Source organism: Mastacembelus armatus, chromosome 13 (assembly GCF_900324485.2).
Source record: "Mastacembelus armatus chromosome 13, fMasArm1.2, whole genome shotgun sequence".
Lineage (NCBI taxonomy): Eukaryota > Metazoa > Chordata > Actinopteri > Synbranchiformes > Mastacembelidae > Mastacembelus > Mastacembelus armatus.
The window spans coordinates 24,751,320-24,770,466 of record NC_046645.1 but is presented as its reverse complement, the minus strand read 5'-3'; the positions used below and the strand labels follow the sequence as shown (position 1 = coordinate 24,770,466).

The 19,147-nt window shown below is 44.0% G+C and overlaps 1 protein-coding gene across 4 annotated transcripts in view; it reads left to right on the top strand.

The window, feature by feature from the left end:
- The window catches only part of lrch3 (leucine-rich repeats and calponin homology (CH) domain containing 3), a 31,673-nt gene that overhangs the window by 8,768 nt on the left and 3,758 nt on the right, over window positions 1–19,147 (top strand). Inside the window, exons 4-19 of one of the 4 annotated variants that reach the window (XM_026316400.2) lie at window positions 3,248–3,353; window positions 3,464–3,600; window positions 3,729–3,838; window positions 4,405–4,498; window positions 4,836–4,938; window positions 5,591–5,730; window positions 5,810–5,865; window positions 6,118–6,163; window positions 6,332–6,463; window positions 6,983–7,027; window positions 8,032–8,085; window positions 10,951–10,981; window positions 11,054–11,155; window positions 11,242–11,330; window positions 11,530–11,667; window positions 11,752–11,829. In XM_026316400.2, the coding sequence (XP_026172185.1) occupies window positions 3,248–3,353; window positions 3,464–3,600; window positions 3,729–3,838; window positions 4,405–4,498; window positions 4,836–4,938; window positions 5,591–5,730; window positions 5,810–5,865; window positions 6,118–6,163; window positions 6,332–6,463; window positions 6,983–7,027; window positions 8,032–8,085; window positions 10,951–10,981; window positions 11,054–11,155; window positions 11,242–11,330; window positions 11,530–11,667; window positions 11,752–11,829 (1,461 nt within the window). Of the gene's footprint in view, window positions 1–3,247; window positions 3,354–3,463; window positions 3,601–3,728; window positions 3,839–4,404; window positions 4,499–4,835; window positions 4,939–5,590; window positions 5,731–5,809; window positions 5,866–6,117; window positions 6,164–6,331; window positions 6,464–6,982; window positions 7,028–8,031; window positions 8,086–10,947; window positions 10,982–11,053; window positions 11,156–11,241; window positions 11,331–11,529; window positions 11,668–11,751; window positions 11,830–19,147 lie in introns of all 4 variants that reach the window. The other 3 variants (XM_026316391.2, XM_026316417.2, XM_026316409.2) reach the window with 3 other exon arrangements.

Below are 19,147 nucleotides of genomic sequence, written 5' to 3'. Positions count from 1 at the left end.
CCAGAAAGTGGCCCAATTGTCTATGAACATCGTTTGCTGGACACCACCTAGACAGCCAGCGACGGAACAACGACATGCGGCTAAACATGTCATCGCTGGTCAGATTGGGGAGGGGTCCAGAGAAAACTACGGAGTCCGACATTAATTTAGCAAAGTTACACACCGACTCAACATTAATTTTAGTCACCTCCGATTGGCGTAATCGGGTGTCATTGCTGCCGGCGTGAATAACAATTTTCCCATATTTACGATTAGCCTTAGCCAGCAGCTTCAGATTTGACTCGATGTCGCCCGCTCTGGCCCCAGGAAACATTTGACTATGGTCGCTGGTGTCTCTAGCTTCACGTTTCTGACTATGGAATCGCCAATTATCAGAGTCGGTTTCTCAGCGGGTGTGTCGTTGAGCGGGGAAAATCTATTAGAAACGTGAACAGGCAGGTGATGAGCCGTGAGCTTCTGCTTAGGAGTACGTTTCCGTCGGACCGTCACCCAGGCTAATTCTCCGGGCTGCTCCGGAGCTGCCCTTGGACCGCTAACAGACCCTGAGCCTGAGCTTGGTGGCTCCACACCAGCTAACGGGGCTAGGCTAGCTGGCGTTTGTTCGAAGGTGCGGAGCCGCGCTTCCAAATCAGTGATCCTCGCCTCCAAGGCTAACAGAACCTTTCACTTATTACAGGTATCATTAACGTTATCGCTAAAGGAGGCAGAGGAATAACTAAACATGTGGCACACCGAGCAGGAAAGAGAGAGAGAGGGAGAGGCCATGTTACTAGCTAGCTAAGCTAACTGGTAGGATAACGAGCTCTAAGTCAGGAAATATCAATAAATACCGGTCAAAATAGAAAGGTACTTGACTAGTACTGGAATGTAGCAGTTAATGAATTGTTTAGAGAGTTTAGTTGTTTTTTTTAGGTGTGTTAGAATTAAGCTAGTCTGTTGCTAATCTGTAGACGAACTATACAACACAACAAGCTTGCAATAGGAAGTGATTCACTTACCCGGAAACAGTTGCCGTGTCAAAGCGTCACCAGCAGGCAGTGGCTATTCCAGAGAGAGCTATTCAATGACCGGCACCCTGTCATACGCTTTTTTCAAATCTACAAAGACACAATGCAGCTCCTTCTGGCCTTCTCTGTACTTCTCCATCAGCATTCTCAAAGCAAATATTGCATCTGTGGTTCTCTTTCTTGGCATGAAACCATACTGCTGGTCACAAATGCTCACTTCTGACCTCAGCCTAGCCTCCACAACTCTTTCCCATAACTTCATTGACTTCATTCATTAACTCATCAGCTTTATTCCTCTGTAGTTTCAACTCTGCACGTCTCCCTTGTTCTTAAAGATGGGCACCAGTACACTTCTCCTCCATTCCTCAGGCATCCTCTCACTCTCCAAGATCTTGTTAAGTAGCCCAGTCAAAAACTCTACTGCCACCTCTAAACACTTCCATACCTCCACAGGTATGTCATCAGGACCAACTGCCTTTCCACTCTTCATCCTCTTCAACAGCTTTCTCACTTCATCCTTACTGATCTTTGCTACTTCCTGCTCCACAACAGTCACCTCTTCTACTCTGTGCTCTAACATTTTCCTCATTCATCAACTCTTCAAAGTATTCCTTCCATCTTTCCATCACACTTGGCACCTGTCAACACATTTCCATCCCTGTCCTTGATCACCCTAACCTGCTGCACATCCTTCCCATCTCTGTCTCTCTGCCAACCTGTACAAATCCACCTCTCCCTCCTTAGTGTCCAACCTATTATACAAATCCTCATACACCCTTTGTTTGGCCTTTGCCACCTCTGCCTTCACTTTACACTGCATCGCCCTGTACTCCTGTCTGTTCTCTTCTGTCCTCTCAGTGTCCCACTTCTTCTTAGCTAACCTTTTCCTGAAGTTTGAACTTCCTCATTCCACCACCAAGTCTCCTTATCTGCTTTCCTCTTTCCAGATGACACACCAAGTATCCTCGTACCTGTCTCCCTGATCACTTTAGCCGTAGCTGTCCAGTCAACTGGAAGAACCTCCTGACCTCCCAGAGCCTGTTTCAGCTCCTCCCTGAAAGCCACACAACGCTCTTCCTTTTTCAACTTCCACCACTTGGTCCTCTCCTCTGCCCTTGTCCTCTTCATCTTCCTCACCACCAGAGTCATCCTACACACCACCATCCTATGCTGTCTGGCTACACTCACCGCAGCCACTACTTTGCAGTCACTGATCTCTTTCAGGTTGGAACGTCTGCACAAGATGTAGTCAACTTGTGTGCTCCTGCCTCTACTCTTATATGTCACCCCATGCTCCTCCCTTTTCTGAAAAAATGTGTTCACTGCAGCCATTTCCATCCTTTCTGAGAAGTCTACCACCATCTGTCCTTTTGCATTCCTGTCCCTGAAGTCTACCCCAATCACCACTCTCTCACCACTAGGGATACCCTGGATCACCTCCTCCGTCTCCCTCCAGAATTTCTCCTTCTCTTCTAACTCACATCCTACCTGTGGGGCATAACCACTGACAACATTCAACATCACACCTTCACCTTCCAGCTTCAGACTCATCACCCTATCTGACACTCTCTTCACCTCCAGAACATTCCTAGTAAAATCCTCCTTCAGGATAACTCTTACTCCATTCCTCTTTCCATCCACACCATGGTAAAGCAGCTCGAACCCTGCTCCAAATCTATAGGCCTTGCTACCTTTCTACCTGGTCTCCTGAACAAACACGATATCCATCTTTCTTCTCTCCATCATATCAGCCAAATCTCTAGTTTTCCCTGTCAAAGTCCCTACATTCAAAGTCCCTACTCTCCTGCCCTTCCTCTTCTCTCTTTGCCTACGAACACACCTTCCTCCTCTCCTTTTTTGACCAACAGTAGTCCAATTTCCACTGGCACCCTGTAGGTCAACAGCACCAGTGGCGGTCGTTGTTAACTTGGGCCGCGACCGATCTGGTATGGAAGTCATATTTGTGATTCGCATGTTTGATTTGGCGTAAATTTTACGTCGGATGCCCTTCCTGACACAATCCTCTGCATTTACCCGGACTTGGGACCAGCACATGAAGACACTGGATTGCGCCCCCCTGTGGTTGCATTATTTTTAGTTAAACATCAGACAGTAAAATCAAATTTTACCATAAATGAGTGTTGAGTGTTGTGCACAGTAGCAAACACTCTGTGTATATTATTACATGCATCTGTTGATGATGATGATCATTTCATGGTTATGTGCACTGCCCCCTGCAGGATGTAAGCTGTAATGAGATCCAGACTTTACCATCTCAGGTGGGTCAGCTGGAGGCTCTCCGAGACCTGAATGTCAGGAGGAACCACCTGGTCAGACTGCCGCCAGGTATGCACCGCTGCACACACACTGTGACACAGTGGATTCAGTGGAACAGTGGGTTTCCTGTGAAGGTCCTGCTTCTGTGCAAACCTGCATCCATGTGTTTGTCCAATCAGAACTGGCTGAACTCCCTTTGGTGCGTCTGGATTTCTCCTGTAACAAAGTGACCTCCATCCCCGTCTGTTACCGTCAGCTCACACAGCTGCAGACCATTGTGCTTGACAACAACCCTCTGCAGACTCCACCTGCACAGGTACGCACGGGAAGTGACATGATCCGAATCTAGCAGGAGATTCCAGTTTATTTGGACTTAGCTGTATGTGACTGCAGTGGGTTTAGATTTACACGCTGTGCTGTCTGTTTCCTGTTCCCTCTTTGCAGATTTGCATTAAAGGGAAAGTCCACATATTTAAGTACCTGAACCTAGAGGCCAGTAAGGTGACCCCTGACCTCCCAGAATACGACCGACGACCTCTGAACTTCAGCTCCTGGTGTGAACTCTCTGTGAAACATGTTCATATAATCATTTAGCAGCAGTTACAACTGACAGAAAATGAATCAGTAACAGTTTTCATGGTCAATTAATAGCTTCACACTTTATTTGCTGTTTTTCTGCTTTGCGTCAAACTGAGTGTTTGAGGTCTAATCATGAACTAAAATTTCTTTTGTTCAATTTACACCTGAAGATCCAAGAAACATTGGTAAAATGATTCTGATAAATGTGTTCTCATGAAGTTTCACAGTAAACCTTCATCCCCCATCCTGCTTTGTATAATGATGTTTTGAGAAACAAAATTCAGAACCAGGTTCTTTGAAAGTAAAGTTCCTAAAAGTATAAAAAGCCTCCTGTAAAAGTAGCTGCAGTGGTAACAGAAGCCGGTAGCTCATCAGTGCTTCATGGTAAAAATGTTGGCGAAAAACAGACCTCAGCAGAGCTCTCAGTGACTACAAACCTCTACATATGTTTCACAATAAAAGCCTGCGTCATGCTCTCTGTTTGAGGGCTTTTATTCTGAGTCTTATCACTCAAATATCGATCTCTGTTTGTCTCTGTCAGCGTCGATGAGCCGTACACCAGTCGCCCGTATGGAGCCTTGGATTCAGGCTTCAACAGTGTCGACAGTGGAGACAAGAGGTGGTCGGGCAACGAGGTTGGTCTCACTCACACAGTCGTACTTTCACACACACCTGTCCAAAACTGTCCACTGATCAGAAACCTCAAACAGCTGTGTAGTGACAGTTCATTGGTGTTAGAAAATAACTATGCACTGGGTTCTGTGTTTTGTTGGCATATGACGTTGCTACGGGTCCAACAGAGTTGATGTTGTCTAAAAAGTATAAAAATGAGCCCATAGCCTCAGTCTGTGCTGCTCACAGAGCTGCTTCTGAGGTTAGCATTAGCTATCAGGGGCACGTTAAACCCAGGCGTCCACTCTGTGTGCTTCATGTCTGCATGTGACCTCACTTCCTGTCCTTGGCTGTCTGCAGCCCACAGAGGAGCTGTCAGAGCTGACGCAGAGAGTGACAGAGATCAGCCGTGACCAGAGACAGAAACGAGATGGAGGAGTGCCAGCACTGGCTAATGGGACATGTGAGTTCATCAGAGGACATCTGTCCTGATCGATCAGAACAATGTGAAATCATATGATCAGCTGTGTTAACAGGTCAGATATCTCTGCATCATTAGGACAGAGACATCCAGAGACGACACATGGTCATCTGTGAAAATTAGACACAGATGGGAAAACTGACGGACACTGTGCCTGATACACACACATCACATCCCCCCACATACACAAGAGGTGTTCTGAGCTGAGTTTGTGAAATACCATCAGTGCAAATGTTGTGTCTGTGTGTGTGTAGCTAGTTGTCTCTGGTGGTCTCTTCACCCCAGTGTGACCTTATAGTCAAGCTGCAGTCAGATTATCTGTGAGTTTATTCACATGCATTTATTTAAAATGGCTTATGGCTGTAGCATAACAGGCCACTGTATATGTCCTCACACTGGGTGACTACACAGAAACAAGTGATTTCCCCAGCAAGTGCAGCTGGTGTAGCTCAGACACAGCATAACCTGTGGCACTAAAACAGGACATAAAACTATGTGACAGGGTCAGAGCAGATACATTTGCTGATCAATAAGAATAATAATAAAAACTGTTTATAATTACATTTTTGTACATTGATAGTTCACTCATCTGTCACTGATTTATTACATTTTTTTTTCTCTCTCTATTCACCAGATGTGGAGCTGGAGCAGATCGACTTCATCGACAGCTGTGTGGGGGACGAGGAGGAGGATGAGGGCAGGAGTCGAGGGGGGAACAGCACCAGCCTGAGTTCTCAGTTCATGGCCTACATTGAGAGACGCATCACCAGAGAGGTGCGAGGGTTCTGTCTGACCGCAGTCAGTAGCATTTTATTTTGGAGAACTCTGAGTGACTTCCTATTTCTGTGTGCAGGGCTCACCGGTCAAATCCAGTTTGTCCAGGACAGAAGACACAAGGAGGCTCAACAGGTGCACTTTCTGTTTGTCTTTGTGAAGCATCCTCTATTCCTGTACCCTATCCCTGACCTGAACCTGGTTCTAACCTGAACCTCACAACCAGGTCAGGACTCTCCAACTGCCCCCAACTCAGACTGGTCGTCACAGCTGAGTCCATACAGTACACACCCATAGAAACGAGTTTCATTCATACTCATCTGAATGCATGTATGAGCTGTACACAGGCGGTAAACGGTAAACAGAGACCACCTGTCTTTCTTTCAGGAGCATGGTAGATGGTGTCACAGCACCCCCTACCTCCCAAAATCAGGTAAAGCCTCTTCCTGTTGTGTAAATTATCACCTTAGCTGCTGAATGCAGGATTATTCAACACATATGGATTTGGCTGGTAGCTGTCGGTGGCCTAGCCCTTAGGATCATTTTGTGTGAACGCAACTTTATACCATCAGAGACAAATCAGCTCATGTCTCCCCCTCAGAGAGGAAGCGTTGGAGGCTCAGGGGGGTTAGAGAAGATGAGGAGGGAGGCTCAACTCGCTGCCCTGCGGTACGATGAGGAGCGACAGAAGAACCGCTCTCTGCAGAGAGACAACATTTCCAGCTACAATAAGGTAAACCAGGTTCCCCAGTCACACACTAGTACACAGTGGGCCAGGGCTGGGACTGTCAAAATAAAAGTACCTAAATAATTTTGTGATAATGAGTGTTTGACTGTCTTGCCCTCGTCCATAAAACTGTTCTGCATGAAAATCACATGTGGATCAGTTGTGGAAAGTAACTCAGTACACCACCTTTACCAGGTCCAACATAAAAGTGATCAACACAATAACCCATCAATAATTAGAATCCAATAATGTCAGATACATTCATGTGAAATGGGCCATTCTGAAGCACAATGACTACTTTTACTTTGGATACTTCAAGTACATTTGGATGATGGTACTTTTGGACTTTTACTGTAGACAGAGGATTTTTTACTAATTTTCTTGGTATTTTTACTGTTACTGCAGTAAAGGATCAGAGTACTTCTTTTATCCCTGTGGGATCTGAAATAAGCAGGAAAGCTTGGTGTTATCAGACAATAGTGATAGAAGAAATGTGGCTCTAACTTTAACTGTTGTTACTTTCAGCACAAAGCAGCTCAGAGTCCAACAAAGTCCAGTCCAGACAGTGAGGTGAGTCTGTTCATTGTGAGTGTGTCTGTTTAACTGAACATAGAGCAGAGGTTTTAGATACATGCGTCCTCATCAGTAACATGAAGGCCTGACTGTCAGACACCATCACACAGTTTTTCTCTGACCTCTGACCTGCTGTGTCATACACTGGTGTTAAAGGACTTTTGTCCAGCTTGTTGGACTTGGGCTGTCCATCATGCAGACACTCCATCTCTGACAGAAGATCCTTGACTGTTCTGTTTCTTGTGCTTTTAACCAGTGCACAGTGTGAGCTCAGTTGTCATGGAAATACCTCTGTTAAAATAATAAATGGGCTTCTGTTTTGGACTTTTGCAGAAGGTCACAAATACATGATGCTCAGCAGCTCATGTTCACGGTGCTGTTGGAATTGATTTAAAGTGGCAAACTTTAACATAACCCTTTATTTTCACTGTTGTTAGGTGTGTCATGTGTCTACCACTAATTTAAAAAAAAAAACTAAAGGCCTGTAATAAGGTCTGTAAGTTAGTTTTTTAGCCACACCCACTGTTGATGCAGACCACACCCTTCAGACCTGTTCACCTTCACCTGTGTGTTTGTGATAAGGGACTGTGAGCGATGCTGGACATTGTGACGCATGGAGACAGATCAGCTGTCCAGCCAGACCAGAGGATGTACATTAGTTAATTAGATTATGCACGCCCTAAAGCTGGACAGACACTGATTTCAGCCATGACTCGCTTGCTTGTGACTAATTTTAGAACCGCTGTGCAGTTCAGTTGTGGGTCCTGCCTATGTGGGTTCAGTATAATTTATGAAACATGAAATATCCCGGTAATTTTTATGGCCAGAATCCAGAAGCATGGAGAATTATTTTGGAGCATGTGACACTGATCAGCTTTCAGGGGACCGAACTTGGTGCCATCTTGAAATCCAGTGATCCAGATCTGGGGACGACCTTGTATCTTTGTGTGTGAACACAGCGTTAACGTGTGTGTCTGTCTTTGCTGTGTGTGCGTGTTCAGACCGTCTACCCTTCCAGACGCTCCACCCATACAGATGACTCCGCCCTTTTCATGGTAAGGTCTGGCCCCTCCCCCAAGTTCTACTAACCGGCCTACAAAAGAAAAAATCTTTTCTTGAGTCCAGAACAGAGACAGGAACCACTCAGATTTGTTTCATCACCACGGGCATCATAACGTCACAATAAGCCCCAGAAAACACAGTGCAAATTGCATTTCCTATGGCTCTTTCACAGTAAGAGCCCATCTTAACATGCAGGTTTCTTCCTCCCACATCTCAGAGATTTGTCTTTGTATTATACTGTCAATCCATCAACAGTCACCTGAGATGAGTCACATTGTGAGAACAGAGTATGTTTGTTTGTTGTGTGGTTTTTCTGCTCATGTTATCAAAGCTTTTCCTGAAAACACTCTATGTTTGGATCCTACTTGTCTCAGCATCAACTCTAGATTCGTTACAGCCTCATGGAAATACACCTGACCACGAAAAGGTTTAAATGTTTAGTTTTAACCTCAGGTGACATATTAATATTATGTCTAGCATCAAAACAGCATCATTTCTGGTGATTTAACACAAATCTCAGTGATTCTGGTGACTTGTTCTCTTCTAACTGGACTTTTTAACCAGCATGTGACATTATAGTTTCCTCTATAAACCAAGCTCCCCATCTACAGACACTGACTCCTGGTTACTGAAGGCTGGAAACATGGACACACCTGCCTGTCTGTCATTTATTGTTAACTTACCCTCCTGCACCCTCTTACTGCTGTTAACCTGTCACATGGTTTCTTGACTCACTGAATCCAACCACAGAGCACCCGTTTACATTGTACTGATGTGATGCTTTTCTGGTCCGACCTGGTTTTTAGCTCCAGTCCTGGGGATTCCCAGTGGATGTTCTGTATTAGGTTGCAGGTCAATAAAAGGAATGAACTGAAGGAAGTTGTTCTGAGGAGCACACACACCTGATGTTAAAGTTTAAATTAATTAACGTGCAGAAAGATAACAGTAGACAAGGTCATACACAAGGTAACATGATGTTGGAATTTATTGTCTCATGCACATTAGACCAAAACGTTTAAATCTTGTTTGTACAACAGGTGGATCTGAACTCTAGTTATTAAGACAATGGTCATTAACAAAATATCTCCCTGTAGATCCCGTATGTACCAGATATCATGACAAACCTCCAGCATGTTACAGATAATGAAAAGGATGATATCGTTTTCGCATGTTATATCTGCTTCTATTTGCATTTATTATGAACATGAGAGTGACAGGAGTGTAGATTACTAGATGAAATATTATGTAAAACACTAGATAAAGAACAGTATCTTGTGGGAACATAACGTGTGTGTGTATACACACGATCCATACAAAGATAAACTGTGTGTGTTAGTTATTGTTAGCACAACATCGTCCTGGTCTCTCATCTCGTTCCCTCATGTTGCTGTAGAATTCTTCTTTTCCTTTTGGCTGTTCCCTTCAGGGGTCGCCACAGTGAATCATCCGCCTTCATTCAACCCTATCCACTGTATCCCCTCACCCACACCAACTATCCTTGATCCTCTTTGGTCTTCCTCTAGGCCTCCTTCCTGGCAGCTCTAATCTCAGCATCCTTTTACCAATGTATTCACTGTCTCTCCTTTGAACATGTCCAAACCATCTCAATCTGGCTTCCCTGGCTTTTTCTCCAAAACATCTAACATGAGCTGTCCCTCTGATGTCCTCATTCCTGATCCTATCCATCCTCGTCACTCCCAAAGAGAACCTCAACATCTTCAGCTCTGCTACCTCCAGCTCTGCCTTTTCTTTTTCTCAGTGCCACTGTCTCTATACCAGACAACATTGCTGGTCTCACCACTGTCTTGTACATCATGTTGCTGTAGAATTACACACTGGATATTACAACAGGCGTAAGATAACCAACAAGTCACGTTCAGATATTATTCTGGGTCTAATCAAACGTTACATGACGAACACAAAGAAACTGTATCTGGTTACTGCATTAAGTATTTCGTGTCTGTCGTTTCTTCTTCTGTTGACCTGTTACTTCTGTTCTTCTCTTTGCCTGTAGTTTGTTCTTTCTTCTTCACCTGTGCTCCATCTGTCTGGTGTTTGAAGCTTGACTTCTACACATTTATTGGCTCCTGAGAGAGAATACAGTCCAATCAAATGCAAAAAATAAAAGTAAACTGAAAAAGCGTTTGTTGGCCTGTTTCAGCAGTGGGTGCACATAGATGTGTGTTTCGTGGTTTGATCAGAAACAGATGGTGACAGATCAGATCTGCGCCGAGTCCAGTTTTCTGTTCCACTTTAAATCTTCATGCTTCTTATTTTTGTTTCCGTTTCTTCTGCTGCCTGTCAGTCTGTGGCCGGAGTGTCTGCAGACAACTGTCGCGTTCATGCTTCTGATAGCGCCACCTCCTGTGTGCTGCAGGTACCACAGCCTGCATGCTGCTGTTGCATGTGTATATGTTTAGGCTAATTAAACTGGTCCCATGGTCAGACTCAAAGCAACAACAATTTTTGACTTCTCAAAATTCAAAACTCTGTCAACCTTTTGAGTCCTTGAACCTCCTCAAACCCACAGTAATCATAAACATCTCCTCTTAAACTTTTTTAAAACCACCGTAAAGTAGACGTCTGGGTTATAATGAAGGCTCAAACCAACCATCTGCTGGTCCTTCCTGTCTCTCAGCTCATGACCTGTTGACTCCAACTCCAGACAAACTTATCCTTTTATTAAGAAAAGTGTCAGTATGTTCCTAAACCAGAATCTGAACATGGGATTTATTGTCAGCGAGGAGAGTGCAGCCCCCCCATGGCTTTATTCATCATCTTAAAGATAGAACTGAGCGAAAGACTGAGGGGCGTCCTGTCTGTCAGGTGTGTAACTGTCCTGTGTTGTGTCTCAGCAGGGAGAGGACAGGGCAGCTTTCTCTCCTACAGGTAAGAAAAAAATATGCACCTCATGTTTGGATTCTCACATTTCATCGAGCTAATTTTGGCTTTTATTTCCAGCCAATCAGTCACCTTCGTACCCGAGCCCAGGGGGGTGGACGTCCAATCCGAGACCTGACAGCTTCCTGTTTCGCCTTGGCCAGAGAGAAGAGAAGAGGAAAGGTGAGCCGGTGTCACCAGGTCTCAGGTTTTGACTGTTTACCTGTAAGCTGAATGCTCAGTAGTGTCTGACTCCTGCTGCCCTGCAGGTCATACTGCTCCTCAGAACCAAGACAAGGCTCCTGCTGCTCCTCCTCTGGTTGGAGAAGATGCTGAGCTGGTAGAGCAGCTCAGAAAGGTTTGTACCTGCCTCTACTATGCATGAACTCATCTGTTCCACCTGCAGTCTGGAAGTAATGTCATATGACCTAATGTTTCCAGGGTGGAGCTTCTTGTACTGTGGTGATGTTTAGTTTTCTTTTACTTCATTCGTTTACTTCATTTTAACCTGTGATACAAAACAAATGTGAAATCGTGTTACCGTGTTGTTTGTCCAGAACATCGAGGCTCGCCTCAAAGTGTCACTGCCGAGCGACTTGGGAGCAGCTCTGACAGACGGGGTGGTCCTCTGCCACCTGGCCAATCACGTAAGACCACGATCTGTCCCCAGCATCCATGTCCCGTCTCCTGCCGTGGTGAGTCCAGGTGCTGTCATGTAGTGTAACAATACTGCTGATAATAGCAGCAACATGCTGACCGACCCTGTCTGTGTCCTGCAGCCGAAACTCACCATGGCCAAATGTCGACGAAACGTTGAAAACTTCCTGGAGGCATGTCGTAAAATTGGAGTCCCACAGGTAACACACAGAACAGGTGCAGACTGTAGGAAAAGGCTGATGTTTCCGTTCTGTCAAATGTGTCGACCCACATCGACTCTGACACAGCCCTGGACCTCCCACTTTTTTACACTATTCTACTATTTCTATTCAATTCAGTTTTATTTGTATAGCGCCAAATCACAATACAAATCATCTCAAGGCACTTTACAAAAACAAAAAACCCAACAAATCCCTTATGAGCAAGCACTTGGGGAGACTGGAGAGGAAAAACTCCCTTTAATGGAAGAAAAAACCTCCAGCAGAACCGGGCTCAGTTTGGGCGGCCATCTGCCTCGACCGGTTGGGGTGAGTGGATAGAGGAGAGAATAAAGAACAAATAGACACTGAAGGTTGGTGGGGCCAGTAACTGCACATCAGCGATATACAGCTCCAGGACCGGGGACACCTGCAGAAGGTACAGAGAGAGAGAACAGAGAGAGAGCACAAGGTTAGTGATATTCAGTGGTGGAATATACTTGTGAGGGGAGTGGAGAGGGAAAGGGAAGGGGGAGGGGAGGGTTAGGGTAGGGGAGCTCAGTACACCGATGGTCCTCGGGCAGTCTAGGCCTATAGCAGCACAACTAAGGGATGGTTCAGGGTTACCTGAAGCCAGACCTAACTATATGCTTTGTCGAAGAGGAAGGTTTTAAGTCTAGCCTTAAAAGTACAGAGAGTGTCTGCCTCCTGAACCCCGGCTGGGAGCTGGTTCCACGGGAGAGGAGCTTGATAGCTAAACGCTCTGCCTCCCATTCTGCTTTTGGAAACTCTGGGAACCACAAGTAGACCTGCACTCTGAGAGCGAAGTGGTCTTTCGGGATAATATGGTACTACGAGGTCTTTAAGGTATGAAGGAGCTTGATGATGAAGGGATTTGTATGTGAGGAGAAGGATTTTAAATTCTATTCTGTATTTTACAGGGAGCCAATGAAGAGAAGCTAATTTAGGAGAAATATGATCTCTCTTGCCTAGTTCCTTTCAGGACACTAGCTGCGGCATTCTGGATTAACTGGAGGCTTTTTATGGAGATACTGGGACATCCAGATAGTAATGAGTTACAGTAATCTAGCCTTGAGGTAACAAATGCATGGACTAGTTTTTCTGCATCATTTTGAGACAGGATGTTCCTAATTTTGGCAATGTTGTGCAGGTGAAAGAAGGCAGTTCTAGAGATTTGTTTTATGTGTGAGTTAAAGGGCATGTCCTGGTCAAAAGTAACTTTTTCACAGTAGTGCTGGAGGCCAGCGCTATGCCATCTAAAGTAGCTATAATTTTAGAAAAGTTATTTCTGAGGATTTTAGGCCCAAATACAGTAACTTCTGTTTTCTCTGAATTTAAAAGTAGAAAGTTACTGGTCATCCAGGCCTTTATATCAGTTAGACACGCTTGAAGTGTGTTTAACTGGTTTGTGTTAACAGGTTTAATAGATAGATACAACTGAGTGTCATCTGCATAGCAGTGGTAATTAATAGAGTGCTTCCTAATGACATAGCCTAAAGGAAGCATGTACAGGGTGAACAGAATCGGTCCTAGCACAGAGCCTTGTGGAACTCCATAACTAACTTTTGTGCATGTGGAAGGTTCATCATGGACATGAACAAACTGGAATCTGTCCGATAAATAGGATTGGAACCATTTTAACACTGTTCCTCTGATACCAATCACATGCTCCAGTCTCTGTAATAAGATGTTGTGGTCAATAGTGTCAAATGCAGCACTAAGGTCTAGGAGGACAAGTATAGAAACAAGTCCATTATCTTAGGCTAAGACAAGATCGTTGGTGACTTTTAACAGTGCTGTTTCTGTACTATGATGTGCTTTAATCTTCAAAATAGTTCAATTAGTTCATTCCTGTGTAAGTGGTCTGATAGCTGCTTAGCAACAGCTTTTTCAAGAATTTTAGAAATAAATGATAGGTTGGACATTAGTCTATAATTAGCCAAGACTCCTGGATCAAGACTAGACTGGCAGCTGCCCTCCACTATGTTTATACTTGGCATAGATGTAAATAAAGATGGAATAATTTCCTTAAATTTATTAACAGCGTAGTCAGATAAACATCTGCTGCAGTGGAATTTTCTTCCAAACGCTGCATGATCCATCATCTTAAATTCAAAAGTTTTTAAAGAATGATGTGACAAAACAGGATTTTGGGGAAAAACTATTAAATGTTCAATTTTGATGCCATAGGTCAGAACAAGATCAAGGGTGTGATTAAAACAGTGGGTGGGTTTATTAACATTTTGAATGAAACCAATTGAATCTAATATAGAATTAAATGCAATGCTGAGGCTGTTATTTTCAACATCTACATGAATGTTAAAATCTCCCACTATAATGACTTTATCTGAACTAAGCACTAAATCAGACAGGAAGTCTGGAAATTCAGTTAAAAACTCTGAGTAAGGGACAGGTGGACGGTACACAGTGACAAGTAGAACTGGTTTTTGTGTTTTCCAGTTTGGATGTGAGAGACTCAGAGTGAGGCTCTCAAATGAGTTATAACTGTTCTAAGGATGAAAGTTTAATAATAAGTTTGAGTGGAAGATTGCAGCTACTCCTCCACCTCGACCTGTGCTTCGAGGAACATGATAATTTTTATGACTGAGGGGGGTTGATTCATTCAGACTGACATATTCATCCTGCTGTAACCAGGTTTCAGTAAGATAAAGTAGGTCAATTTGGTGATCAGTTATCAAATCATTTACTAACAGAGATTTAGATGAAAGAGACCTAATATTTAATAATCCACATCTGACTCTTCTGTTTTTCTCTTCAATAAGAGGAGTGATCTTAATTTTTATTAGATTTTTATGAATAATCTTCTGTTAACTTCTGATTTATTTGATTTATATGTTCGAGGGGCAGACACAATCTCTACAGAGCTGGGTTTTCCCCAGAAAGTGGCCCAATTGTCTATTAAACCCACATCATTTGCTGGACACCACCTAGACAGCCAGCGACGGAACGACGACATGCGGCTAAACATGTCATCGCTGGTCAGATTGGGGAGGGGTCCAGAGAAAACTACGGAGTCCGACATTAATTTAGCAAAGTTACACACCGACTCAACATTAATTTTAGTGACCTCCGATTGGCGTAATCGGGTGTCATTGCTGCCGACGTGAATAACAATTTTTCCATATTTACGATTAGCCTTAGCCAGCAGCTTCAGATTTGACTCGATGTCGCCCGCTCTGGCTCCAGGAAACATTTGACTATGGTCGCTGGTGTCTCTATTTTCACGTTCCTGACTATGGAATCGCCAATTATCAGAGTTGGTTTCTCAGCGGGTGTGTCGCTGAGCGGGGAAAATCTATTAGAAACGTGAACAGGCAGGTGATGAGCCGTGGGCTTCTGCTTAGGAGTACGTTTCCGTCGGACCGTCGCCCAGGCTAATTCTCCGGGCTGCTCCGGAGCTGCCCTTGGACCGCTAACAGACCCTGAGCCTGAGCTTGGTGGCTCCACACCAGCTAACGGGGCTAGGCTAGCTGGCGTTTGTTCGAAGGTGCGGAGCCGCGCTTCCAAATCAGTGATCCTCGCCTCCAAGGCTAACAGAACCTTACACTTAATACAGGTATCATTATCGCTAAAGGAGGCAGAGGAATAACTAAACATGTGGCACACCGAGCAGGAAAGAGAGAGAGAGGGAGAGGCCATGTTACTAGGTAGCTAAGTTAACTGGTAGGCTAACGAGCTCTAAATCTGGAATATCAATAAATACCGGTCAAAATAGAAAGGTACTTGACTAGTACTGGAATGTAGCAGTTAATGAATTGTTTAGAGAGTTTAGTTAGTTTTTAGGTGTGTTAGAATTAAGCTAGTCTGTTGCTAATCTGTAGACGAACTATACAACACGCTTGCAATAGGAAGTGATTCACTTACCCGGAAACAGTCTGAGAATGTGAAATTCTCTTTCACATTCAACTTAGCTGCAAGGTGGCTAAACACAATTGGTGTGTTTAGTGAAGCGTTGTATTCAACCAGCTGTTCAATCACACAAGTCATGTTTATGTGTTGAACTGATTCCTGGTATTTGCTGTGACCAATCAGGCAACGGATGCCATTTTAATCGTCCACCATATCTTACTGAGTCAGTGTTTATCAGATGGGGTCCCACTTTTCATGCCGCACTTTCAGTGTGAATTCCCAGTAATGTGGATTTTTACCACTGAAGGACAAGGATTAATGGAATTGCAGGAAACCTTCTCAGCAGGATGAGTGCCAAAGTCAGAGGCTATTATTTTGGACAATAACTTTTACTTTAACTGGTGTGAGTCTGCAAAATGTGATGAAGCTTCGACATTTGGATTCAGTCAGAATGAATGAATGGCAATGTGCAGACTCAACAGTGATAGTGAAGGAAAGAAATATAAGGAACGGATTCTGATGTCACAGTTTGACCAAAGTCACAACAAAGCAGATTGAAGCTTTTCAAATATGAAACTGTCTTTTGTTTCATATTTGATTGATAGTGGAGAGAAATTATGAGAAATCAATGCGAGATGGAACAAACGTCTTTGACCAGATTTGCCTTGGGGATGGTGCAGGGCATGGTCAGTCACTGCAGTGCACCACTCAGTCTTGCGTTGTTTTCCAGGTTTGAGGAGCTTCCCCAAAAATGATCCTTGACATTTTTCTCATGTTTATTTATGTGGCAGGGCTACACCAGAGGGGTCTCAGTTGCTTTAGGATGTGTAAATCTCGGCTTTATAAAACTGACATGTCGGTTGTGACATTAGTGTCCACTCCTTGTCTTTTCACCTTCTGTGCTAAAACTGAAATGTTTTCTCAAACTAACAACTTTCTTTCTTCTCTTTCATCTTCCCACCTATTAATTTTTTTTATATTCTGTCCATCCCACTCCTTTGTCCTCTCGCTTCTTATCCGTTACCATATCCATCCTCACAAACACCCTCAGGACAGTCTTTGTTCAGTGGGGGAGGTGCTGGAGGGCACAGGGGGGGTTTATGGGACGGTGGGTGTCTTGCTCTCCATGGCCCCGCCCCTGATCAACCACTCACCTCGAGTCCAATTGGCTGGCTTCGCGCTCTTCTACTTGTCCGTCATGTCGGTGCTGTGTGCCATCTACGTACACTTGGCACCGCATGTGTGAACCCAACCTGAGGACAAAACATCGGACCAGAAACCACGGACAGAGCACACAACCACCCACGTCTGCTGCGATGCTCCCAGAAAATATCCAACAATATCTCAGTGTACCACAATGACTCAGTAATGAAATACCCTTCATAACACAAAATTTTAAGCAGTAGTTAGTATAGCACAAAGGAACCACTAGCCTCGGTCTTCATGTCATCCGTCTGCTTTATGCCACTTAGTCCAGAGTGGGATTGCAGTCCCACCAGCCCAGGATTAATGTCCCAGACTTCCTTTGCTGTAGTCACGTCCTCCAGGTCCTCATGAAGGATTCAGAAGTGTTCCTGTGCTTGATGGAGTATATAATCCATCCTGAAAGTTCTAGACCAGGATCCATATCAGATGCCCAAACCACTTCAGCTGACTACAATTGCAGCAATTTCCTGTGGATGTGATGCTGCTCAGTTTGTCTCTGAGGCCGAGTTGAGACACCCTGCAAAAGAAACTTATTCTGGTTTCTTTTAGTCACTACCCAAAGCTTGTGATCATCTGTAATGAACTAACTCTGGGCTCTGCGGTCTCTTCCCAATTGGATGTGCCTGAAAAGAATGAGATCAGTTTTAGTTTTTGGGTCAATACATGAACCTTAGTTAGTGAAGTTAGTCAGTCAGTGAGGTACAGCTCAACAGTTTCTTGGCTCAGTCTAGAGCTGAAAAATACACCTGAAACACTTTAAAGCTCAACATGGTGTGTGTTACTTGGCTTCACTCATGCTCTGCATTGTGTCCCACATTTCCAGTTAGTTCTGTGACTACAACAGGTCTGGAGTTGTGCTCGTTAATTGCTGTTTCCCAGCCTGGACAAACATCAGAGCCATTCAGGCTTTGAAGGTGCGACGATGAACCAGAAAAACCAGAAAAAGTGCCTGTGGATGAGATAGACACAGTTATCTCGGTTGTTGTGTTGACTGCAAAGCTGCTAGTGTCAGACTACAGTGTTGTTTTATATTTCAGGATTGTCACTCTGTCAGATTTGGTGATCATAGTCAAGTTCTCGCTGTAACTTGTTTGAGGGAAATGGATCTGACTAATGACAGAGACCCTCATTGCCAAGTTTAGTACCATCTTTCCTGTACAGAGACTAAAGCACTTAGCTCTGATTTTTACAATAAAAAAGTACTCCAAGGAACACTCAGCTTTTTAGCATGTGTTGTTCAGAGCACATCAGCATAATAGGCCCTTAGGGTTGAGGGTTAAGACTCTTATGAAGTCCAATGGTGTTTTAAGCTTTTAATGTTTGTAAGTGTTTTGTACTGGTCGTTTATAAATCTAGTTAGTTGAGCCTTTAGGTTCTAAGACCCCTGCTGTCTCACCTGCAAAGTTCTGACTTGAATCACATGACTTGGACTCAGTAAGTCTGACTTGAGCCTTCACCCTATTTGGACCTAAGCATTTTGACCTGGATTGACTTGTAATTGTCCCCAAACCTTCTCAGTTTTCCTAATTTTCTAAATATGTGTGTTTTGAATCAGTCTGACAGCAGCCTGTTAGTTCGCAGAGTGGGACAGAAAGGTGCAGACAGACAAATTACATTTTTTTTAAAGTCAAAGTACGATTGTAAGACTTGGACTTGCCCTTGGACCTAATATCCTTGATGTAGCACATGGTCTTGACTTGGGACATCCTGGTCTTGACTCAAGACTTGGTAATCAAATAGCCAAAACAGTGACCTTGTCCTGACACCATGTGTCTGCTACTTTCCTGAGGGTCTTAGCTTCATTCAAGCCATAGAGGATGATGTGATTCCTCAGGTGAAATTAAAACTTGACAATCCCCAAAAGTTGGTTTACCCTGAAGCTTGTTTCCTGCCTGTTGAAGCTCTGCCCCCTGTGCCTTATGTTTGACAGCATGTTTCAGTGCTTTTGTACAATTTTTTTTTTTTTTTTAACTGTTTTTAAAGTGGTTCAGAGCCTGCCCTTGCACCTGAAATCAGTGTTTTCCTCTGTGTGATATCAGTGTCTGAGCAACTTCACTGATGTGTCGGAACAAAAATGACTTCAACAAGGGGCAGAGGTTTCTGCTGAAATTTAAGTGTAGGAACCTTTTCAGTATTGACAGGTCAGGAACTATCACAGTTCTTCATTCCATTGCAGGAACTTTGTGAGTTTTAACTCAGCCTGTTCCTATTTGAGCTGGTTCTG